This window comes from Lethenteron reissneri, chromosome 23 (assembly GCF_015708825.2).
Source record: "Lethenteron reissneri isolate LAM-NWPU_2019-01 chromosome 23, ASM1570882v1, whole genome shotgun sequence".
NCBI lineage: Eukaryota > Metazoa > Chordata > Hyperoartia > Petromyzontiformes > Petromyzontidae > Lethenteron > Lethenteron reissneri.
The window spans coordinates 8,393,465-8,418,990 of NC_083801.1; the positions used below are offsets into that span (position 1 = coordinate 8,393,465).

At 42.4% G+C, this 25,526-nt stretch overlaps 1 protein-coding gene across 3 annotated transcripts; it reads right to left on the reverse strand.

Annotated features, from left to right (window-relative positions):
• Positions 1 to 938: 938 nt before the first annotated feature.
• Positions 939 to 24,004, reverse strand: LOC133345763 (uncharacterized). 3 transcript variants are annotated; one of them, XM_061556732.1, is made up of 18 exons: positions 22,725 to 22,833; positions 21,723 to 21,847; positions 21,227 to 21,342; positions 19,624 to 19,756; positions 18,419 to 19,091; positions 17,230 to 17,375; positions 16,053 to 16,204; positions 15,379 to 15,533; positions 15,157 to 15,230; positions 11,118 to 11,248; positions 10,204 to 10,945; positions 7,853 to 7,954; positions 5,842 to 5,955; positions 5,574 to 5,739; positions 4,283 to 4,378; positions 2,359 to 2,466; positions 1,396 to 1,731; positions 939 to 959 (listed from the first exon to the last, which is right to left on the reverse strand). In XM_061556732.1, the coding sequence occupies exons 3-17, from the start codon at positions 21,311 to 21,313 to the stop codon at positions 1,491 to 1,493; spliced, it is 3,120 nt and encodes a 1,039-aa protein (XP_061412716.1). In that variant the 5' UTR covers positions 21,314 to 21,342; positions 21,723 to 21,847; positions 22,725 to 22,833; the 3' UTR covers positions 939 to 959; positions 1,396 to 1,490. The 3 variants fall into 3 exon arrangements, with proteins under 3 accessions (XP_061412716.1, XP_061412715.1, XP_061412714.1); XM_061556731.1 differs by lacking the exons at positions 21,723 to 21,847; positions 22,725 to 22,833 and adding an exon at positions 23,975 to 24,004 and having other exon boundaries at positions 2,359 to 2,451; XM_061556730.1 differs by lacking the exons at positions 21,723 to 21,847; positions 22,725 to 22,833 and adding an exon at positions 23,975 to 24,004.
• Between the last annotated feature and the right edge of the window lie 1,522 nt (positions 24,005 to 25,526).

Consider the following 25,526-nt stretch of genomic DNA (forward strand, 5'->3'; position numbering starts at 1 on the left):
GATAAGACCACCCGCAAAAACGGTTTCCCCGACCAACTAAACCAAACTCTAATGATAATTATGGAGCTTTCGTGACTGCAGGAATTATTCTTTGGTTCTTTCGGTTAAGTCACGTCTAAAGATAACCGAAAGAACCAAAGAACAAACTCTAATGCCCACAATGTCCCCTGGTGCGCCGCTCACCGCGTGACATCGGCGTGCAATGCAAGTAGCGGCAGGTAACCCCAAACGTGCACGCTCCACGCCGCCACATTCGACAGAGTTCGAGACTGGAGGAGGCTGCCTGTCTCGGCGAGCAATGCAAGTAGCGGCAGGTAACCCCAAACGTGCACGCCCCTCGCCGCCACATTCGACACAGCTCGCGGCTGGTGGAGGCTGCCTGGCTCGTCATCGCCACACCAGGGTCGTCCGGCGACACGGCATAGCTATTCCTTTTTGAGAGGAAATCCTGGGCGCGTGGATCCCAGCTGTCCAGTGCGCGGCGGTCGTCCGCGTCTCCCGCGCGCTCATCGCCCGCTTGCACTGCTCCTTCCGTATTGAAGTGGGAGACCAAGGCCCTCTCCGATTCTAAACAACGGCAGAGTGGTGCAATTGCATAATTTTGTTGGCCCACCACCGCCGCTGTTTGGTGCGAATCATTAGACTCATCAATGCCTTATATTTTTCGATTTAAAGCTTTCGTGACTGCAGGGAATCATCTTCTTGGTTCTTTCGGTAAAGTCACGTAGAAGGGAAATAATAAAATAATAAAAATAAAACATTCTAAAATAATTCTCACGACGTTTCGGCCACAACGCAAGCAGCCGTCCTCAGGTAAGAACAGGTCTGTCGGAAAGACACTGCCTTCTATTTTATTCCTCAATAACTTATTTCATTAACTAATATAAATTTTGGATATTGAAAGGAATATCACGAACCTGTGACTGTTTTTGACAAACCCTCCATGCTCTTCTCTGCACCTGTGCCAATATAGAACAAGGATAAACATTTTATCGTGGCAAATGAATTCACCCGAGTTAGGTAACTTTAAAAAACAGCAGTGCAAGTTTCATAATCACTCGCATCTTTGCACAGAGCCAAACGGATGAAAATGTTGCGTGTAGATGTTGGATGTATGGCGAGTTTATTGCACAGGACATTCCATCCTCTATAACAGTATCAGATGTCCCTCAGGCTCACGTGTGGTCGGATAGTCTTATTGGAGGACGTTTGCCATCTCATTATGTGGTCTATTTTCTGAATCTACACATTTTTTTATTTAAGTGGCTCAAAAATGAATGAAAGCAATGTAAAATTGGTGCAAAAAATAACACTTTTTCGATAGCCTTTGTAGATAGATATTTGCATGCGATTTTAAGTTAAATGTCCAGTAAATAGACGACTTGCATCCCTTACCAGAGTGTGAAGTGTGAGCGGAGCCACTTCTCCTCCTATGCTTCATTACTGTGCCACTTTTGTCAGGCACCTTTTGGATTCCTTCGGTTGGCTTTTCATCCAATGTTGCACCCTTGCGCCTCGCTTCTCCAAGATTTCGGTGACTGTTGCACGCGTTGTATTTTGACAAACCCTGAAAAGCTTGCGTGTGACCGTGTGTCTAAGGAGTTGCTTGAATTCCCTGTGGTTGGTGGTACAATGTATGTAGCATACCCTGAGAGAACCATCAACTCATTCACATTGATGAATTGGGTTTCTGAGCTTTCCAGCAGCACAATGTCAAGTCCTGTTGAAGCACTAGTGCACGAGATGAATAACAAAGATTAGCCACATGCAATGCCACACACCGATCTAGATTTGTCCAAGCCTAGCTTCCAAGGGATGCGTTTTGTCAATGGATTATCAAATGATTCAAGTAAAAACTATATTTGAAAATCAGTAAATATTGTGCTTTACTAAAACCACGTGAAAACATGCAAGTGAATACTGAAAAACAAACAGATCACAAGTCACGGCAGTGCATGAGCAAACATTAACGAGTAGACAATTGCCAAGCCTGAGATTATCGAGTTCAGCAGAGAAGACAGACAGTAAGACCCTGGCTTAAACAGAGTTCAACACATGCTCAACACAATGAGTATCATTTTATATATTTCGTGAAAAATTTCAAGTTACACAGCATATCCACGTACCACCGTACAACACCCGGGGGGGGGTCCTTAACTTAACTATCAGCACGACTGGACAATTAAGAGTGGCTCGTGCGGAAATACTTCATGATGGGCAATTCATGTGAATGAATTTCATTTTACAGGGCAGGGGCGCCAAAGTTAGTATCTGAAAATGTTTAGTGTAAACATCACGGGGTAATTGTGTGCCTATGAGAAGCATTGTTAATGAAGAGGGTAAACTTTCTGTACTCACTTTCTGTTGCAGATTTTTCCCATGAAGCTTTTATTGTTGCTCGTTAGTTGGAGAAAGTGGTATAGACCTTCTTGGGACCACTTCCTGCCACTGCTGTAGAACGAGTGACTGTGAAACATTGCTTATGTGGACCTTTTGTGTTGCTTCCAACACGAAAAAGTTAAAAAACGTAAAGAAAACGTGCACAGCATAACACTAAATATCCACAATCATATAAATTTGAATAATATAAGCAGACACAAAAATTTCCATTGTATCCACAGACTTAATACATTACATTACCCTTTGGTTCTTTAGGCAAAGTCACGTAGAAAGAAGTCACATTACATTACATTAGATCATAGCCGTCGGAATAACCCACTCTTTTGCAGAAATGAAATGCACGTTATGTTTCACTAAATAAATCAAATGGCAGGCTAAGCATGAAAATGTTAGAAGTCAAATGTTAATTTAGCAAACTGCTCAAAACACCAAATAACTCCTGTCTCACAGATATGTATGCTAGGCTGTGTCCTGGGCTCTCCAACATAAGCTCACGTGTCACTGTGATACCACTTGCAGAGTTTAATGCACCAAATAATTGTGACGTCGTTGCAGAGTATTATGGCAGAGACATTTTATGGCCATTTAAAGTGGATTTTCTCATCGCTGAAGCTTAAAACTCCGAGTGACCCAAAACCAGGACACGCAGCCTTGTATCTGCAAGCGCCATTTGTATTTTGGGTTGAATATTGTATTTTTTTATATCCATGCGCACAATTTAGTTTTATGGTAAGTGCCCATGTATGCAGGTCATTTAGCACACATGTAAAGCCACTGTGATGTAAAAGATAGCGCACAGGACTTGCTGGACTATTAAAACATTGGACATTCTTTCCCACAGACTTAATACGTGAAGCCAGCAAGCATGACGAAGGGAAACCCCTTCACTTGGACAAACAAAATCTGTACTTAACCAACCACAATCATCATATTATTGAAGTATATAAACACTAAAAGAACAGTTGAATAAAAAAAATTACAGCAGGCTAATAAAACCGTCACCAAGAGTAAATCCAGTACAAATTGCTGGCTGATGATCGAGGACCGAATGTAAATACTCGACTTGGATTCCACAACTGCTTCGTGTGGTCAAAGGGACTGTAACACGGATGCGAGACTTGGCACAGTAGAAATGGATACCATCTAAAGGACAAAAGCACTTGAGAATTGTGGTTTTGGGAGGGCGTTGAGAACAGGACAAACTAAAAATGGATGCAGTGCGAGGCTCACAGGGGTGCGCCCGACTGCCGTGCAGCCTCCTCGGAATAACCAAAGGCAGAACGGCATGGAGGAAGCCAAAGGTGGCAGCGGAGGTGAGAAGCATCGCAAAAGCCCGTGTCGAGAGTAAGTGCTGGCATACGTTGACCTCCGAACCCGCAGTTGACAACGATGAGTGAAGACAGAGACAGAAAACGACTACGATGGAGAAACTCGAAGAAACGGATGTCATAGTTGACACAAAGTGTAAATGAAACCAGACAGAATACCAAATTTGGTGCTAAATATGAATCTTGATGGAACATGGAAAGTAATAAGTCAGAGAAACAGATCAAAGACATAGTAAGGACAGATCTGAAATAATAAAGTCTGGAGGAATCCTCTTAAGCAGCAAGACTGATTCAAGGCAGGAAAAAGTGTGAGGCATTCGTTACTGTGAAGCAGATGAAATATGCAACTGAAGAGAGGAAAGTGTGAGTGATCTTAGAGTGCAAGTTATCTTTTTAATCCCTCAGTTAAGGCTGAAAAACAACAGTTCTTACATGCAATTAACTTATTCTAAATAGATTTACTGCAGCTGCTTGAGAACATATCGTGTATTAAAATTATTTACAAATTCCTGTCCATAAAAAATAAAGCCTTCTTTACAACAGGCATCACTTACTCATTTTGTTCCGTGGGTTGGATGTTGAACAATGAGCATCTCTGAGCAAAAGCTGGATATTTCTCAAATTTCGGAAGAAGTATTTTCACTTCTAACCTGTAGAGATGCAATGGATTCATCTCAGAAAAGCATCAACACAAAAGCATAACAAAGCACAATAGTGCAACAAACCTACATAGAACACCATTTCTTTCAATTTGGCACCAGATATATTTGAATAAAAAGGTGTATATTTTTTTTTACATTCAAAGCAATTTTTATAGTTTAGAAAATAACTATACAAGTGAATATGTTAACCATTATCTATTTAAATGTATTTAAATACTGCTGTTAAAAAACACTGCATAGTCTCACTCCGGTAATGTTTAAGTACAGTAAAAAACATTGGATTGCGAGTAACTTGGTCTGGGAGTGTTTTGCAAGACGAGCACATTTTTTTTATAAATATTAATTTGATAAACGAGCGAGGTCTTGCAATACGAGTACTACTGTAGTACGTACAGTATCCGCTTTGTCTGCCGTGACATGATCACAACCGAGCCGATGGTTCTCTCTCTCGCTGCGGGATTGTGGGTAATCGTCTCCCATGCTCGGTCTCAGTCGGCGTGCCTCACTCGTAGTCACCATCCATGCGAGCGTTTACTGTTTACTACAGTATAGTGTTGTGACCACGTGTGTGTGCGTAAAGCATTTTTTTAATTTTGTATCCAAGTGTAGTGACTGTTCTTTAGTAACTGTACTGCAAGTGAAAGTCGACCTACACAATAACCCTCCTCTCCTCTCTCGTCTCCCTCACACCAGCCACAATAAAATGTAATTGTTTAATTTGATAACTTTATATTAAATTTAAATAATTAAAATATAAAAAAGGTATTTGTATTAATCATTTTATATGAATACAGTATTTTGGGTTTCGATTTAAAGCTTTCGTGACTGCAGGGATTCATCTTCTTGGTTCTTTCGGTAAAGTCACGTAGAAGGGAAGTAATAAAATAATAAAAATAAAACATAATAAAATAAAATAATATAATAATATAAAATAATATTATTTTTTTTTATTATGTTTTATTTTTATTACTTTATTACTTCCCTTCTACGTGACTTTACCGAAAGAACCGAGAAGAGTATTTTGGGTTGTAGAACGAATAATCTGAGTTTCCATTATTTCTCATGGGGAAATTCGCTTTGATATACGAGTGCTTTGGATTACGAACACGTTTCCGGAACAAATTATGCTCGCAAGCCAAGGTTTTACTGTAGCTTGGAAGTGCGCAAACGAAAAAAACGTTACCGTGGGAACCAATCGGCTTGGCCGACATCCACCAGTAGCACCTGCACCTGCTCTGGGGAGTACTCATTCTGCAAGCTGATCATGGTGACCAGGCCTCGGTACCAGCACTGCCCTGGGGAAATGCACACGCAGCAACTGTTCCCAATAAGATCCTCCGTCGCACCACCTGAAAGGACAATCCCAAACACGGGGCAACGTTAATCCACACATGGCGGGCTCGCCGTGGGCACAAGCTAAAACGCATTGTCGCAAGATAATCTTGACTCACCCAATTCCAGGTTTTCTGTTGAAGTGCTGTAGATTTGATGAAGATCTTTAAACATCTGCTCCATATCAGAGGCCCAGTCGTTTTTGATGTGCACGTAAAATTCTCTTGGCGAGACTGAAAATGGTGTTAAATACTTTGAGGTATATTTTTTTTTAAGGAAAAATCATAAATGCACTTTAATGAAACTGAGTGAATTAAACGAAGGTTAAACATTGCTTTTTTATGGAACGATGACAAATTAACCTTACATTTGGATATTAAAATATTAAAATACAGTACAGGCCTCCCTCGCTTAACACCCCACCCCTCCCCAATAGCGCGCATTTGCAATTACGAGATTAAGCTTTTCGGGACATACTTCACACTTACGCTATGCGTTTCACAGTTATATAAAAAATAGCAATGATACATTTTTGTAAATAAGAAAAGAAAAATATATATTTGTGGAGGTGCTCAGTGTCACGGGCTGGGCATATGGACACAAGGCAGTCAGTGGCACCTGAACTATTGCCGTGCAAGCATCATGGGGCCAAAGACCACCCAACCTCCACACGTATATAGCCTGAACAGACTTGGGCGAGTGCGATTAGCGAGCAGCTATGAAGGCCGGCACGGCACACGAGGGGTGGGTGACTCGCATCCCGCGCGGCCACCTTTTGTTTCTCTAGTGGCGATGTTTACACATCACATCAATTACTCATTAGAGGCCGAGTCGACCTAAGAGAGGCCCAGGACCGATTCAGATAATCATCACTGGTGTTGGGCATGAGCGGGAATCGAACTCGGGTTGCTGGGTTCGTAGCGCAATGCGCTGCACACTATCGCTCCCTACTTGCGGGCAAACGCGCACACACACACACACCTGCTTTTTATCATCTGGAAATTTAACATTTATACTACTAGTTATTGTCTAAAAATGTTTTCTGAATAGGGTTTTTACATGTTTATTCAAATTATTTTGTTTTTAGTTTATTTTGCATAGAGTACTTATTTGAATTGTGATGTCTATTTTTGGTTGCCATGTATCTAATCCCGTTATTTAGCTAAGGTCGTAAGCTTATTGCAGTTTTGGCTTTCGCGGTACTTTTCAAGAAAGTAATCCCCGCGATATTCAAGAGTCTCCTGTATATGTACATTTTGGAGGAAACCTGAATACTCAAGACACCTAGACAAGTAGCTAACACCTAAAACCACATACAAATAAGATGGTAATTGAAAAACACAATTTCAAAGCTTCGTGTTGTTATAAATGGAAGCTATCAGGTGCGAATAAAGGAAATCTAGGCCTAATCAAGCAGTTAAAATTCACAACCATTACCATCCATTGCTTAAGCAACTGTATACAGCCATGTGACCCAGACCGAATGACCAGAGTTCACGCAAACTCCGATCATCCTCGCAGCGGCTTCTGACTAGCCATTGAACAATTACCATCACTGCATCGCTCGCTTTCAGATGCGCTTCTGCGGCCATCTGGAATGCTCTTTCTACTTTTAAATCGACATGTAAAAATAATTTCGTTCAAGCTGCTTTTGTGTTTCATGTTGTCCCCCCCCCCCACCCTCGGTTAGCACGGTTGGCTACGTACACAGTGCGAAAGAAGTTCAACATATGTAGAGGTGTAGCACTGAAACAAGCGTATCCACATTAATTGCTAAACAACATGCAACCACTGGAACATGCCTCTCACAAATTAATCTTTGCAGAGTATGTATGTCACATATTCGTTCTGATCACTTGACCATCTACAACCGGTGGAGTACTTATGCATGGAGCAACTATCATTTTCTACAGATGTTCACAAATGCGACTTTCCCACGCAATGCATTCATTTAATCTCGTGTACATTCGCTTGCTTCTAAAGTACAGTAAAAGCAGTTTCAATGTTTAAAGCGGACCATGCTTTAATATATGTCTAGTGACTTCTTTGATCTTTTCACACATCTTGCCTTCAAACCCAAGTATCCCCTGCGAATTGGACGTGCGAAATTGCACCCTGGTATTAACTCACCTACACAGATCAAGGTGCACAGGAAGTATTCCTGTGAGGGTGAAACAAGCTCCACTTCTGGATACACAGGAGTGTCACGACCTCCACCTGCCGCGGACGGCTCTGTTAATAGACAATTACTCACAACGTGTTTTTACGCACAGAGAAACGACGACATTGTAATGCAACTCTTCTCCAATGATTCATTGCACATTTCATGGTCACGATTTAACGAGGTTTTTTTTGTATTTACAGTCTAGACTGCATTGGTTTTCTTTTTTTGTTTCATTTGTAGTTTTATTTGCGTTCTTAACTTAAAAAAATCAGAAGCCTATTACATTTGCAGAAAATTTAAGTGTGCTTCGAGAAAATACATTTCAATTAAAACATGCAATAATACTGACAAAGTGAAACATTTTGGGCCGTTTTCACTAAACATTGTAATACTAACACCATACAAAAAATCTCTCAGTAGCCCCGAGAGAAGAGATTGGCCAGGAAGCCTACAGGCCTGCACTATCCCCTTGGAAAATGCAAGGAATGGGCAGGTCTCAAGGATTCATATTCGTGGGTTTTTTCGGTAAAAGCAAAAAAGCAGGTCTACATGGCAGGGGCTTGGTCCCATTAACAGCAGTTGCACTTTAACAACTCTGGCACCCCCCCCCCCTCTCAGCCAGTCTACATAACAAAGGCTCAGTCTTTTGTTATGTAGACTAGCCCGTAGTTTCAGCCGCACCAACCTTACCATAATAATAATGAGAATAACCCGTAAAAACAAAGTTTTTCACTCTAAATCCTTTATATGCGTGGCGGCTAGAGTCCTCTTGTCCTCTGGCTTGAGATGGCTGCCACCTATGGGTCAGATGATTGTCTGCCAGTATTAAGCAAATTGGTAATTAAATATTTAATTAGTTTTCCCTAAACAGTGTAAAATTTTGGAAAAAAATTTTCACGAACATTAATTGTCTCACACAACGAGTCTGTGTGCAAAATGTCAGCTCGATTGGATCACGGGAAGTGGGTTAAAAAACGACCGAAAGATTTGCATGGTCGTAAGCAAGCAAGCAAGCAAGCACGCAAGCAAGCAAGCTTAATATAAAGGATTTAAAAAGGAGGCCTGTCCTGGTTCCTCCCCCCTCAACCAGTATATATACGGGGTAGGATCCTCTTGGAATCTCTCATTTACTTGATACAGCAAGCGTGCTGTGACGGTTCCACCTGAAGACGGAAGCTTGTGTTGCCTCCGAAACGTCGTGATTTTGATTTAATTAATTTCAATTAAAAAAATTTACCTACGTGACTTTACCGAAAAAAACCCAAGAATATGAATCCTTGCAGTCACGAAAGCTTCAAATCTAGGTGTCAAGGAGGGTATGACGCAGGCCCCGTCTCCCTTCTTGTTACAGCCGGCAAGTTAAATCTATATATATAAAAGGGAAATTTGTGAATGTGTGTCTGTTCGAAATGTTTAGCATACTTCCCAACATGCAACAAACTTGAAATTTGGCATGTGGGCAGCTTCCAGACTGTACACAATGCAAAAAGTATAAAAATAGACTTTTGAATTTTTGGGGGGGGGGGTGCAATAATGGGTATATTTTGCACGGCAAGTGAGCGGTGACGTCACATCTGTGATGTCACCCGCATGCGGCAGCGTCACACAGTGTGCCTGCTGACGCCACGCATCCCCCCCCCCCACGCTCCGCGTAGGCCCTGTATTAATCCAAGACAAGAATCCAAGTCTCGGGCGAAGCCGGGTAGTGTAAAGCTAGTAGTAAATAAAGTTGTATTCTATTAACATGGTATTTATGTTCTTTGGGTCTTTCGATAAAGCCACGTAGATAGAAAAAATAATAAAAATATCACGTTTCAATCGCAACACAATCGTCATTTTTTCCACTTGATGACGATTGCTTGTTGCGATCGAAACGTCGTGATATTTTTGTTATAATTTTTTTCTATCTACGTGGCTTTACCGAAAGACCCAAAGAATATGAATTCCTGCAGTCACGAAAGCATTAAGTCAAGAATGGTATTTATGGGTGGGAGACCATTTAGTAAACCACTGTAGTCTGATGCACTCCTTCAACTCTCTCCTCAAGACCTCATGTGGCTAGCTCACACTGACAATGGTATTTAGCTCTTGAATATATTGCCTAGGCAGGAATGGAACATGTATTGATACCGTCTGTCGACTGCAAATAACAATTTGCATGGCGACAGAAATTCGTGCAGTGTAACTAACAGTTGGTTGAAAGGCACCATAAATGACATTTTATCTTAAGTAGAAATTAACTTCTTGGTCAATCTATGACTGACCTTTAAACATCTTTATCATAAGCGTAAGCAAGTGTTCATATTAGATGCAATACCTTGGTCTCCAGTGTACTGTTTAAGGAACTGATCAAGTTCTACTGCTACTTCATCATCGATATCTTCTGAAAGCCTGATGCTGTCCTCAGAATCCATGCTTTTCGGATTGCTCAGTGCCCCCGGAGAGGTGTCCGTTGCAGACTCCGCTTGATGTTGACCACTTTGACAAATGCTGTCGATGCTACTTTTATGTATATCCATAGCGACCACTCTTCCTGAACTCTGCTGTTGGACTTGCATACAACTACTTTCTGACGATGGCAACCCATATTCTTTGGTCGTAGACTTGCGATCTTGAGCTAGCTCGTGCTCATCAGCAACACCTCTTTCCAAGTGGCTGTCACGAGGACTGCATGGATATTTGAAACTGAATTCAGACTCCAAGCCAACAGGGGCAGGCCTTGTGCTTTCCACGCATTTGAAATTGCCATTGAAACCATTAAAATTGTAACAATGTGAAATATCTGCATTATCCTGCGACGCTTGCCTCTCGCCATTAAAATGATGACCTCTTTTGATTTTAGGGACATCAGAACAACCGCCAGGCTTGTTCCCTGTCAGCGGCTCGCTGTCCTCCAAGTTGTGTGATTTTCTCACTGCTTTAGTGGCATCTGGGTCACCAACAGGCATGTAATGGTTGTTCCTGTCCTTGTCTTTACCTGCTGTCAATAAATGCTTAGCTTTTCGCTCCACTTCCAAGTCATTTTGGCAAGGCATCCCTGCAGGCACTTGCCCTTCATCCTTGTAAAAAACAACATGAACATTGTTAGTTACAAAAGAGTGCATTATTCAACTCTATTTCATGAAGGAAATACAGTATAATAAATATGCTAACGATTCACAGGCACAAAGCTAGGGGTTAAAAACGCCCCATGTAATGCATGTGATAATGCGGTGTGTAGTGGGGTATCACCTTTCCAGGGAAGATGGTACGGCGACATTTTTCCTTCATGAAACTATTTTTGCTGCTTTGTTGCAAGTGATTCAGATACTTAATAAAAGTACGACTGACTTTAGTCCTGCTTGGATGACACTGAGGGAGACCTGTGAGCAATTTGTTAATTAAAGTTCACAATCAAGTTAGTAACACTTCAGGATGTTATTGCTTACACTTTGATAGACAGCCCCACTATCTGCTTGGCAAAATACATTTTTCGAAACGTAACTAAATCACCAATAAACGGCTGATCTAAAATGTTGAGAAGGTATAGACATGAAATGACCTAAGGTACTTCCCAAAATAATGTATATTTTCAAATTCTACATGGCTCCATAGTAGATTAAAAAAAACATTCTTAAAGATATATATTGTGAGTCCTCGCTTAATGCGTATTCACACAACGCGTGTTCGCTATTATGCGGTTCTACCATCAGGGAACACTTTTCGCACAATGCGGAACGGACCTGTTACAACACAGAACGCGCACCGTTATACCGCGGTATCCGAGCGGTTGATGACCAACTAATTTCTTGAGCTGCGCACCTGAGCGGTATGATAAGAGTATGCGGAATGCTACAGTAAGGCGGCGGCATTCCCCAAGTGTACGACTCCAATATGCTAGCAACTGACGTGCACGCCCTCACCTGTTCCACCTAGGCCTCGGCAAGGTAAGGTAAAAGTTAAAAAGTAAAAACGAGCCTACCTTTAACTTACCTTTTACCTTACCACAAAACAATCACTCTACCCTACCTTTTACCCTTTAGCAGGTAAGGTAAAATGTAAAAAGCAACGAGCCTACCTTTACCCTACCTTTTACCCTTACCCCATACAAATAACCCGATTACAGGGCAATTACTGGGGTACTACTACACATGAACAAGGTTTATAACGGTAAATGCTAGGTAGAGCGCTTTAACCATGTAGAATACTCCCGATGATTCCAATTTTATACGCTTGTTGTCATTGTTGTTGTCGTCGTACCCTCAAATCTTGTAACTCAATTTTAACCCACTTCCCAATGTGGTATCAACTGCAAACTTGGTATACTTATGTCATACTGATGACAATATTATATTCTTGGCTGTAATTGGCCACTGTCCCTTACGTTATGGCAATCTTCGGGGCCACTTCCTGGAGTCGTGGAGTTCTGCCATTACTAGCACATTTAATAAAAGCGTGTTTAAAAAAAGTTTTCAAAATATTACTTGTTAAATGGAGGCCACGGACTGGGCCACGGAGCTGTTAGCGGTAAACAAGGTACCGTATTTACCGGGTAATACTTCGCACTACCTTTACCCTACCGGGTAATTCTTCTGAGCTACCTTTACCCTACCGGGTAATTCTTCTGAGCTACCTTTACCCTACCCGGTAATTCTTCTGAGCTACCTTTACCCTACCGGGTAATTCTTCTGAGCTACCTTTACCCTACCCGGTAATTCTTCTGAGCTACCTTTACCCTACCCGGTAATTCTTCTGAGCTACCTTTACCCTACCGGGTAATTCTTCTGAGCTACCTTTACCCTACCCGGTAATTCTTCTGAGCTACCTTTACCCTACCGGGTAATTCTTCTGAGCTACCTTTACCCTACCGGGTAATTCTTCTGAGCTACCTTTACCCTACCGGGTAATTCTTCTGAGCTACCTTTACCCTACCCGGTAATTCTTCTGAGCTACCTTTACCCTACCGGGTAATTCTTCTGAGCTACCTTTACCCTACCCGGTAATTCTTCTGAGCTACCTTTACCCTACCGGGTAATTCTTCTGAGCTACCTTTACCCTACCCGGTAATTCTTCTGAGCTACCTTTACCCTACCGGGTAATTCTTCTGAGCTACCTTTACCCTACCGGGTAATTCTTCTGAGCTACCTTTACCCTACCGGGTAATTCTTCTGAGCTACCTTTACCCTACCCGGTAATTCTTCTGAGCTACCTTTACCCTACCGGGTAATTCTTCTGAGCTACCTTTACCCTACCGGGTAATTCTTCTGAGCTACCTTTACCCTACCGGGTAATTCTTCTGAGCTACCTTTACCCTACCCGGTAATTCTTCTGAGCTACCTTTACCCTACCCGGTAATTCTTCTGAGCTACCTTTACCCTACCCGGTAATTCTTCTGAGCTACCTTTACCCTACCCGGTAATTCTTCTGAGCTACCTTTACCCTACCCGGTAATTCTTCTGAGCTACCTTTACCCTACCCGGTAATTCTTCTGAGCTACCTTTACCCTACCGGGTAATTCTTCTGAGCTACCTTTACCCTACCCGGTAATTCTTCTGAGCTACCTTTACCCTACCGGGTAATTCTTCTGAGCTACCTTTACCCTACCGGGTAATTCTTCTGAGCTACCTTTACCCTACCGGGTAATTCTTCTGAGCTACCTTTACCCTACCCGGTAATTCTTCTGAGCTACCTTTACCCTACCCGGTAATTCTTCTGAGCTACCTTTACCCTACCGGGTAATTCTTCTGAGCTACCTTTACCCTACCCGGTAATTCTTCTGAGCTACCTTTACCCTACCCGGTAATTCTTCTGAGCTACCTTTACCCTACCGGGTAATTCTTCTGAGCTACCTTTACCCTACCCGGTAATTCTTCTGAGCTACCTTTACCCTACCCGGTAATTCTTCTGAGCTACCTTTACCCTACCGGGTAATTCTTCTGAGCTACCTTTACCCTACCCGGTAATTCTTCTGAGCTACCTTTACCCTACCCGGTAATTCTTCTGAGCTACCTTTACCCTACCCGGTAATTCTTCTGAGCTACCTTTACCCTACCGGGTAATTCTTCTGAGCTACCTTTACCCTACCGGTAATTCTTCTGAGCTACCTTTACCCTACCCGGTAATTCTTCTGAGCTACCTTTACCCTACCGGGTAATTCTTCTGAGCTACCTTTACCCTACCCGGTAATTCTTCTGAGCTACCTTTACCCTACCCGGTAATTCTTCTGAGCTACCTTTACCCTACCCGGTAATTCTTCTGAGCTACCTTTACCCTACCCGGTAATTCTTCTGAGCTACCTTTACCCTACCCGGTAATTCTTCTGAGCTACCTTTACCCTACCCGGTAATTCTTCTGAGCTACCTTTACCCTACCCGGTAATTCTTCTGAGCTACCTTTACCCTACCGGGTAATTCTTCTGAGCTACCTTTACCCTACCCGGTAATTCTTCTGAGCTACCTTTACCCTACCCGGTAATTCTTCTGAGCTACCTTTACCCTACCGGTAATTCTTCTGAGCTACCTTTACCCTACCGGGTAATTCTTCTGAGCTACCTTTACCCTACCCGGTAATTCTTCTGAGCTACCTTTACCCTACCCGGTAATTCTTCTGAGCTACCTTTACCCTACCGGTAATTCTTCTGAGCTACCTTTACCCTACCCGGTAATTCTTCTGAGCTACCTTTACCCTACCCGGTAATTCTTCTGAGCTACCTTTACCCTACCCGGTAATTCTTCTGAGCTACCTTTACCCTACCGGGTAATTCTTCTGAGCTACCTTTACCCTACCCGGTAATTCTTCTGAGCTACCTTTACCCTACCGGGTAATTCTTCTGAGCTACCTTTACCCTACCCGGTAATTCTTCTGAGCTACCTTTACCCTACCTTTACCTTAAATCCTTGGCATGTTGATACCTTTACCTTTTTACCCAGTCAAAAGGGTAAATTACCTTACCTTGCCGAGGCCTAGTTCCACCTCACGCTTGCATTAGAGCTCCCTCTACCGGATCCTTTAGAAAATAGCAATACCAACTGCCAAACATACATTTACAGAACCAATAATCGATTTATTTCTTGGTTCATTATGTATAAAACATCGAGGCACATCAGCGACATAAATGCCGACACCTATGTTTTTTTTAAAAGCCGATTATCGGCCGATAAATCAGTTAAACCGTTGCATCAGTTGGGCTCTTAGATATTACTTCTAAACACATTCTCTACAGCCAATATATATTCATGAAAATGACTAACGAAAAACGAAAAGCATTATACACAAATGTAGGATGCACCACCTGATGATCCATGCAGTCCGTTTCTGCTTGCTATTCCATCACAAAGCATCATGTCAGATATGCTCGTTCCATGTCTGCAACATTAACAAGGACACGTTTATTTCCATGACACCTTGCTTACAACACAGAGCAATATACAATCAATAACGACTTGCGCAATATGCCACAAGATTATTTTCAGATGACACCAGTAATGCCCAAAGCTGACTGACACCAACTCACTTGTACTTCCCGTTCACCTTGGGTGCAGTATAGAGTTCAACAGAGGTACGTCCTTCGCTGTGATGGAGGAGAGCATGAAAGGTCTTATTTTTCACTTGCTCAGCAAACCAGGTTATCTGTGACTTTGTCCACATCACCTCTTCTACTGGAGACACCTGTAGAGAAACACAGAAGCCACTTTAATATACTCGAATCGTAAAGAAATGCATGCCGCGGATGATATAAATTAGGCTACTGAAAAAAACAGCTTTTGTAAGTTACTACGAATCCCATTGACAGCACGCTAACAACTTTCAGCTACCATTATACAAAGAAAACTGCAGTCCTTTGGCAATATCAATAGATCTGGAAAACTATCTAAAAACATCCTACAAGGCACCAGGTGAGGGGACCAGACAAATAGGGCATCCAAGACACATGCCCCTTCACCACTCGCAGAGAGGTTCGCAATTCAATGATTCATACTGTGGCCGTTAAAGATCCCTCGACATTATTAGAAAAGTAAATGATTGTGTGTCGGTGTCATGGTCCAACATTTGAAAAATGAATTGCAAATTACTTAATTGCATAGCAATTACTTTCCCCGACCGAGACAAAATAGCAAGACCATCCTGAAAACAGGCGTGCAACTTAAGTTAGGCTTTCCTGGGTAAAGAAGTGTATAAATAACGTACGTAGGCGAGAGACACACGGATGGATTGTTGTGGCAGCTGGCAGAACTCAGACTTGAGGTGGCGAATCCTCGACACTGGCAAACGATCACGATTCCCGTAGTCAACAAACAGCACATGCACCATCAGCTGCTCCAAATTCAGCGGGTGTATATCTTGCATGGAAAGAGACAAAAATCAAATGTTTATTCTTCAGTATGGTTTCTCAATTACAATGCGCCATGTTTGATTTACAAAGCACGTTTACTATGAATTCTTAAGATCCTGGACAGTTGAGGTTTTTTTCACTTTCTTGATTTTACACAAGCCGTTTTTAAACCAAGTACTATCCTTCAATCTGCTCACATCATACTTAAAGCTGCGGCAGCAGAGGGAGTACAGCCAAATGCAGTTGTACTGTTTCTATGCTCCTCACATTCACCATCCCACTGACCAGCATGAAGTGCCCCCCCCCCATTAACTCCCATGACCCACACGGCACGGAGAGACCAATGGGTTGCACCTCGCGCCTCCAATTAGCACGGTTGGCTACGTAGTCTGAACTAAGTTAAACATACAAACAAAAATTACTACGGCACTCAATGTTTACATTTTGTGACTTGCTTATCTTTCCTATATTTTGCGCAATCGGTTTTCGTAGTTTTCTCCTGCAACTTTCTGACCTGCACCAACTGGACATGTGAAAAAGAGCTTCAGAGCTCATTGGATTCCCTCCAGGAAAAATATTCTGATTCATAAAGACTGAACTGACGTACTGCTTGGTGAAAATTACTAACCGTTATTAAACATTAATCATATTTCTCCTGCCTCAGCAATTCACCTGCTGTATTTTTTCACCTCAAGACGATTTGCTCGTGTTGCCATCGAAACGTCGTGATTTTGTATTTTTCTATCTATGTGACTTTACCGAAAGGTTAGCCACATTCACAACCAATTAAAACACTTTAATGAACCGTGAATCACACTTCCAACATTTCGCCAACATCAAAAAATGTTTCCTCTCAAAATAGTTCTCCGCTCAAGCGAAGTGCAGTGTTGGTGGTGTCGGCTAGTGGCCCTCGCCACCGCTGCAAGTTCTACTTGTAGCAGGGACCCATTTCTCATGAGAACCACCTTGCCAGACTTAAAATAAAATCACAAAATTTTACCCATCAACAAAGGATGACACTCATCGCCTTACCCAACACAGAGACGTTCTGCATGTCAGTCACGTTCATGATGCGAGCCCTGTACCAATAGTCATCTTCGGAGTATTTTGCCAAAACGTACAACCCAACAGATGGGTAGATGCCCCCTCCAAGGTGTTCATTCTGCTGGATTTCCCAACTAACAAAACACACACATGTACATCAATATCTTTACAACCTTATAAATCCTATAATAGTAAATAATTCCGCAATACATTTGCACTTTTACAACATGCTTAATAAGTTACAGAAAATACAACAGGAAACACTAAACACTTGTGAATTACAAAACTGTTACTAAATATCCATTAGAGGGGAAATGTACATTTTTCCATCTGCTCATGCATCTACTAACCAGTTATACGATTGGCTGTGTGATTGTCTGCTTGCATGTATATATGCATGTGTTTTTGTGTGTCTGTGTTTGTACACGAGGAATTCAAGGTAAGTTGAACAATAGACTCGCCCACTCAGAGCAGACAGGAAGTACGAATTTCCTTTTGGAGTATGTAAACTGAAACGAGTCGTATATTAGCGAAGTACACATCTAAACCACTGTCGTTAGATTATATATTTCACAAATACATCTCGCAAAATGTTTGAAATGGTATAGGTTAAATACTTATCCCATCATTATTTACTTCAAAACCATCATTATTTACTTCAACAATCCCAGAATATTTGCACAGTAGAAAACAAGATCTGGAATGTTATATTATAAACTGTTTCTAATTTTGGAAGAATGTTTACAAAAGTGTAACCTGCCAACAGAAACAGGGGTGAAAGTGGTCTTTGCAGTAATAAACTAGGCTAGTTTATCGTCTCCTTCATTTAACTGCTTTTACAACAGTGAGACTGCTTTCTACGTAGCCTCACTCATGCTCCACCCACAATTAAACTAAGTTACAAATCATCACTATATAAATATCTTGTGTTCTGCATTGCTATGAGGGGAAAATACTAATTATATGGTAAAAGATTTGTCTCTATGAAATGTATTTACAGGGGTGAAACAATAACAATAAATTAACATAATTTAACTCACGATACATGCACTTATAATAATGAATCAATGTATTTTTTTTCCCTAGGTTACATACAATGGGTTAATGTGACCGCTGCAGCCACAAGAGGTGCTACACCATTCAGTTTATGGGTAGAAATGCTGAAAATTGCACGCACTTGAAGGCTTCCATCATCTGGTAGAGTTGGGATCCACAGGGCTGGATGTAGAAGAAGGATGGGTTTACGAGGTAGCACACCGTGACCTCCATCTCGAACTCATCCTTTAGGAGAAGAGGCTGGATTTCTGCTCTGTGTTGAGTGTTGGAAAGCAATGACCTTTCTTCCCATATAACACCTGGCCTGTCCAGATCCAATTTGTCCATGCTGGCCGCAGCATTGCCAACACATTCGCTAGTGACACTGCTGTCAATGTTGCTTTCGATGCTTTGATGCTTCACCATTTCACTTGTGTACCGATCACTGCTGTTGTGTTGAACTGCATTTCGTTTGCAGGACTCCAATCCTGAAATACTCTGAAATCCCATAGAGCCATTCTCATCATTGAACACCATTTCCCTTGAGGATGAGCCTGTCGCACAGCCTCTCTCACTACAATTTGCATCACTGTTTTTAACAGGACAAATATCATGTTTCCCTTTTGATGAAATTGTCTTGCAAATTACATAATCATCCCAAATCTCGCAATAATCAGAAATTGTACACTCTACGCTATCTGAAGACGAATTGCTCTCGATCAAAACATTTGAATGTTCATTGCACTGATTTGCAGTCTTAAGGGATAATGCTTTATGATGTTTCTTTTTCACAGGGTTGGATGCACCAATTCCTTCTGCAGATATAAAATTCAGTAAAAACACAAATCATGTAGATGAGTTACGAGCACCACACGTAGACTGCACATACCCACAAATGTTGCACATGTGCATACGCACACTAAATACAAACAGCTCCAACACAAAATGAAAAACTATTGATATAAGCATATTTTGATTTAAAGCTTTCGTGACTGCAGGGATTCATATTCTTGATTCTTTCGGTAAAATCACGTAGAAGGGAAATAAAAAAAAATATTAAACAATACAAATTCTCACGACGCTTCGACAGCAACACAAGCAATCATCACAGGTGTGAATCCACACCAATAAAAAATTTAAATATTTTTATTATGTCCCTTCTCCGTGACTTTACCGAAAGAACCAAGAATATAAGCATATCATGTTCATAATTTGCAAGAGCTTCATTACTCTTAGTGCCAATGTGTGCGTGGACAAGTTTTAGGCTAAAAGGGATACGACTCTTAGTTAGCTTTGGTAATGGGGTGCATAGATGCATTTGGGGTGTGAATTGTGTCAAGTTCTTACCCGTTTGTCCATCAAGCCACTTCAAAATCTGCTTGAATATTTCAGAGCTTCTCTGCAAATTCTGAATTATAGCAGGATACTGTTGCCTGAAGCGGAAAAGTTCCTTCATTGGCAGAGAAACTTCGTCCACCACCTAAAAAAATAGTTCCGTAAAAAAAAACGTATTGTACTGAAAAACATTCCTCTCTAATGACCACAAGCAGAAATGTTTTCTTGGCACAAGAGCCATGGTTCTCAACTTTCCAAAATAATTCTACACGGTCAAAGTTCAAAGGTGAAAATGCATCATCGCCTGAAAAGTGTGCAGCGTCAACATCATCAAATTATGGCAATGGCTAATTTGTTTTGGCACAGATTGAGATCATTCACAAAAAAATATTACTTTGGCTCTGGGCTTTCCGCAGTTGAGGGTGGTTTGGATTCACTATGAAGAAACTACACTTTCCTTCCTAGCAGTCCTAACATTGATTGTATGTACCACACCATGAGCAATATTCATAATTACCATATCTGCACTGCGGCACACCTAGCTCATGCACAAGAGCTGATTTCATTGCTTGACATCACCAAGGGCATGTTACATCCTTTTAATGCCACTACTGTTATTTGTTTCAACCACCGGTCATCATCCCTTTTAGCAACAGGTTCTGCCCAAACCTCTAAATTGCCTTTGCTCTCTGGTCCACATTCTTTCTGCCTCTCAGTGAAATTACAAATGGAGGAATGAAGCTGTTCATGATTCTCTTCGTACTTTTGTGTGTGCTAATTTTCATGTTTAGGATGCATCCTATTCACATGGCCGTTCCGTGCAAGACACATTTCGCATGTTCACGGTGATTGTCGGAGCCATGCTGCGGTGACAAAACACACACTAATACACAACATCAAATACGCCTTACTAACCTCGCATTGATGACTATAAAATGTGGACACGTAACGTCTCCTTGTCATGTGGCCTGAGTAACCCAAGTTGTTTTGGCGGCTGGGAGGATGGCACAAGGGACCAGTGGGCTTGATTTGAGGTTGAGAACCACTGCACTCCTACATACTGTACCCTCTCGACTCCAGGTCTCTTCATCGCTGGTTTACCTTCCTTTCATCTCAATAATCATGTCTCACAGCAGGCCACTCGAAGAGTCTTCAAAGTTCAAATATGTACCGTACTCTGCCAGCTTAAGAACCCTGATATATTCTAGATTTGAAGCTTTCGTGACTGCAAGGATTCATATTCTTAGGTTTTTTCGGTAAAGTCACGTAGGTAAAAAATTAAAATTAATAAAAGTAAAATAAAATAAAAATCACGACGTTTCGGAGGCAACACATGGAAGCTTGTGTTGCCTCCGAAACGTTGTGATTTTTATTTAATTTTATTTTTATTAATTTTAATTTTTTTACCCACGTGACTTTACCGAAAAAACCTAAGAATATGAACCCTGATATACATCGCGTATAACGTAGGCCGTCACGTTCAGTATTGCAGCAAATTTAACTGCGAAATTTTACGACAGTATTACAACACGCTAAAAGCTCATGCAATGGAGATGTTTACTAGGCGGTCCAGTTACTGAAAAACAAAATCCACCACGTATATGTAAACACTCACAGGCTGCAGGATATTGCAGAGTCTTGCAACGATTGCCGTTTGTAGCTCCTCAGCCTGCTCCAGGTTTGAGAGGACGTGTTGTACCATGCTTTCCAGATCACCTTCACGGCACAAAGCTAAACAAACATGGCACATACATCATTCTAGACCCAATGCGGTGAGTGCAAAAAGCCAAAACACAAAAACATTTATATATCAATAATGATTGCATTAATAATAGTAAATATACTATCGGCTCGTATTTAGTGGTAGTATAATAATAACGTGCCTTTTAACAAAATCACATAATGGTAGGAGGCCCTCATCAACCATTTAATAAAACAATGGGCTGTACATGTTCATAGTCCTGTACAGTAAACCATATTAACAATTAATCGAAGCTGTAATGATTACACGAAATCAGATCAGTTCCGCACACATTTCTACGTACATTTAAATTGTGTCCAGTTGGGCACTGGTATTGTCTATTATTTTTGTACTTTTTCCTGCAGCATACCTTACTAATCGAGTAGTTTAATGTGATTACACACTGGGGGTGGCCTCGCGTGACGATAAATACTGGACATCTGTGAAAAAGAGCTTTATAGCTCATCGGATTCGTCCAGTATAAATACTCCGATTCTGAAATGCGCAAATAAAAAAACAGTAAACGGCTCTTGAACAATAAGTGTTTACTAAACGACTTGGGGAGCCACAACAAAACGCTACCCCGTCCAGTAGCCGATCAGCACTATTGGCTACGTACGATGCGAAATAAGTTCAACATACCATACATATTTATTCTAGATTTGAAGCTTTCGTGACTGCAAGGATTCATACTCTTAGTTCTTTCGGTAAAGTCACGTAGGTAAAATTAATAAAAATAAAACAATAAAAATCACGTTTCGGAGGCAACACAAGTCTTCACCTGAAGACGGAAACTTGTGTTGCCTCCGAAACGTCGTGATTTTTATTGTTTTATTTTTTTATTAATTTTACCTACGTGACTTTACCGAAAGAACTAAGATACCATACATAACCGTATCTCGTCTTCGCGTGGCTGACGTCGATGTAGAGTAGTCCAGATGTCTGATGACCCCCAATTAATTGACCCCTATTATTTTTCCTTTGCGCATTCATTTCGGGTTTTTTTTTATATATACACATTACTTTAAAACAATATTACATTTCTGATAATTAAATTGGGGGGGCGAGGGGGGGTCATAAGACATATGGACCACCCTGTAGATTGTAGAACTGTGATCTTCATCTATTGTGGAACGTGCGCGTGTCCTACTACAGCGTCCAAGCGAACGCGACCAATGCACGAACACATGCTATGTTGTACGAATGTATGGAGGTTCGTGAAGGACGCTACTGGTCAGTTGGGAGGCAGTCGCCCTCCAACAACAACGGAGGGGGGAAGAGGAGCGACGCTCACAACAACGAGCGGAGGGCCGGGCGGATAAAATTCAGCAAGTTGGCACAGTAAGAGGGCAGGGGGGCACAGCTGTTGCACCTGCCAGTCATCTCAGCCAGTCAACCGATGGCACCTCCTGGGTCTGTCCCGTGACCTCCTCGAGCTGGATGCCTTCCGACACTTCACGTGGCCTCACGTGCACTTGGCCTGGCACGGGCATCGTGGCGACGTCACCGTCACTTAAGTGGCGAATGGCGTGTGTGTATGTACGTGCCGTGTGTTGAACTTCCTTTGCACCCGTAGTACGTAAGCCAACCCGTGTTAATCGGAGGTAACCGTGTGACCGTCACACGGTTAACTTCAGATGACGGCCCGCGAGAGAGCCGTGGAGAGACAAAGCGGCCACATTTCAAACGTGAGTCATTTTCGTCACCTCCACTTCAACGCGCCCCTACAACAATGTGGCGAGACCAACATTCGCAGCGGATTTCCAAAACCCGATGAGCTCACCCGTCCCGTGCCATCCCGGGCACTGTCCCGGGCACCGTCCCGGGACCCCCCCCCCCTAATTCCGAGATTCAAAGACGAAATTAAAACCAATTTACAATGCGCGTCCAGAACTGTCCCGACCACGAGCTTGCAGATTACGGGGCCAAACACGAGAGTGACCAGAGCATCTCCCCCCCCCCCGTCCCGTGTGCTGTAGGAGACCTTGTGTCTGTGGTTCAGTCACTCACGCACCTCCCGTTCTTCTACCTCGATCTCCACGAGAGTGAGCGAACACTGCGTGGCGTGTTACACGTTGGCTTGAGTGAGACGCGGAGCCTGTTGTTGTACTAACATTGTTGTTGTACTAACATTACAGCAACGTTCAAACCCGAGTACTGTTAAATGCGGCCGTTCCGGAAAAATATCCCAACGTTGGCATTTGTGGTTGTAAACTTCGACTCCCACGTTCTTCAGTGGGTTCCGTCTTCCTTATCAAAGGGCAGCGTTCACAACGCGGTGGCGAGATGTCAACAACCTCGCCAGGAATACAGGAGGTCGTGTGGGTCCATTCCCGACCCCGACGACCGCCGTATATTGTGGCGTCTCTCGCCCCGTGGTGGCGTGGATTTTGTCTCCGGGTCCTCCGGTTTCTTTCCCCCCCTCAACATTTGCGAGTCAACAAACGCATGTGGTGATAATAAGCCACGACGTCGAGCTATGATTTGCTTTCGCCAGGTCGCTTCTGAAAAAAAATTGCTTTATAGCAGCTCTGTGGGCCTTACCTTGGTGAAATAAACGATAGTTATTGCGTGGTATTTGTATTTTTATATATATACAAAGTGCGTGCGTGTGCGCTGTACCCGTCGCTGCCTTGCCGCCAGAAGCCATCGCCGCTCACACCGCCCGCCACGTGGTCGTGCGCGCCACGTGTGTGCCGGGTCCCGCCACGCGCATGCGCAGCCGCGACAAGCGATCACGTGCTGTCCCGTGCGCAGGGTGGGAGGGGGGGGAGGTCACGTGGCCCTTCCGAGCACGCGGTCTTCTACGTCGACGCGAACATAGACAAATCGAGGAAGTGGAGGCGGAGGGGATGAGAATCGGAATATGTATTTATGACTGGAGGAGGAATACGATGAGCTATGAAAGCTATTTTTCAGAGACGTCCGGTCGGGGCGGGTCAGAACGTTCCAACAACAAACGATACAAAACACGATAGGGGTGCACAGTATAGGAAAGGTAATCATATCGCTTAAAGATATACAAATACAACTTAAACTATATATATATATTTTATCTTACTAGGTAAAGCCCACAGGTATGAATGTATTGCTCAGAAGTGACCAAGCCACGAATGATAACTCAGAAAAATTAATGTTTCTACAACGTTCTGACCCGCCTCTAAAGAGCTTTACAGCTCATCGAATTCCTCCAGGTATAAATAAATATTCTGATTATGAATCTTTATTAAGACTGGAGGAGGAAGCATCTGATGAGCTATGGAAAAAACGTTATAACAGATTTCTAGTAAGTGGCGGGTCAGCAAAGTACATCGATTCAAAAATACAATAAAGAAAGCTAGAGCAAGATAGATAAAAATTAAACAAGTAACTTAAATAAATAAATACAATAGAAATTACACATGGAAGTACAAATTGCACGAGTACGTACATTCCAAGTGCAAGACTGGGCAAGGCAGCAAAACAACAAGAAAGTTGCCCAGAGGTCGTCGTTTCTTTAGAATCGAAACGCCGACCTTCTGGATTGCAAGTGCAGCGTGCTAACATTAAACCACTCTAGGAGCTCCATTTGTTTCGGGGGGGGGGGGGGGGGGGGTTAAGGTTAAATTGTAATATTTATTGCTATGCGGTTACCGGTAATGAAAAAAAATCAATTTTAACCCTGATTCACAACACGGTGACGTGGCTTAGCGGTAGCACGTTCTTTGCTTGTTGCAAGAGGCTCACGGTTTGAATCCAGTGATCTCCCTGAATAATACTGTGGGTGGATTCACAGTAAAAATGCGTGCCATCTGCTTCACAGTGGACGTTAAATATCCAGTTACATTATGGTCCAACATTGCTACATTTGAGAGAAAAAAATACCTGCAAATTACTCAATTGGAATAATGTACACGAATACAGTACATAGCAAACACGATGTCCCCATATTGACAGACGAATGCTCGTTTGTCGGCAATGTGCTGCTGTCACTGGGGGTGCCCTTTCAAAAGTGTTGAGATGCCGTGTGATGCAGAGCACGCTGAGACGCTTATAAGTCGCTGTATTAAACAAATCGTTAACCATGCAAGAGCTATTTTAACTAATAATGCCAACACTCCCAGTATTCACTCAGTCTCGAGGACAGCGGACGAGCAAGAAGGCAAGCCACGTGGTGAGCAGACGACAATAATTA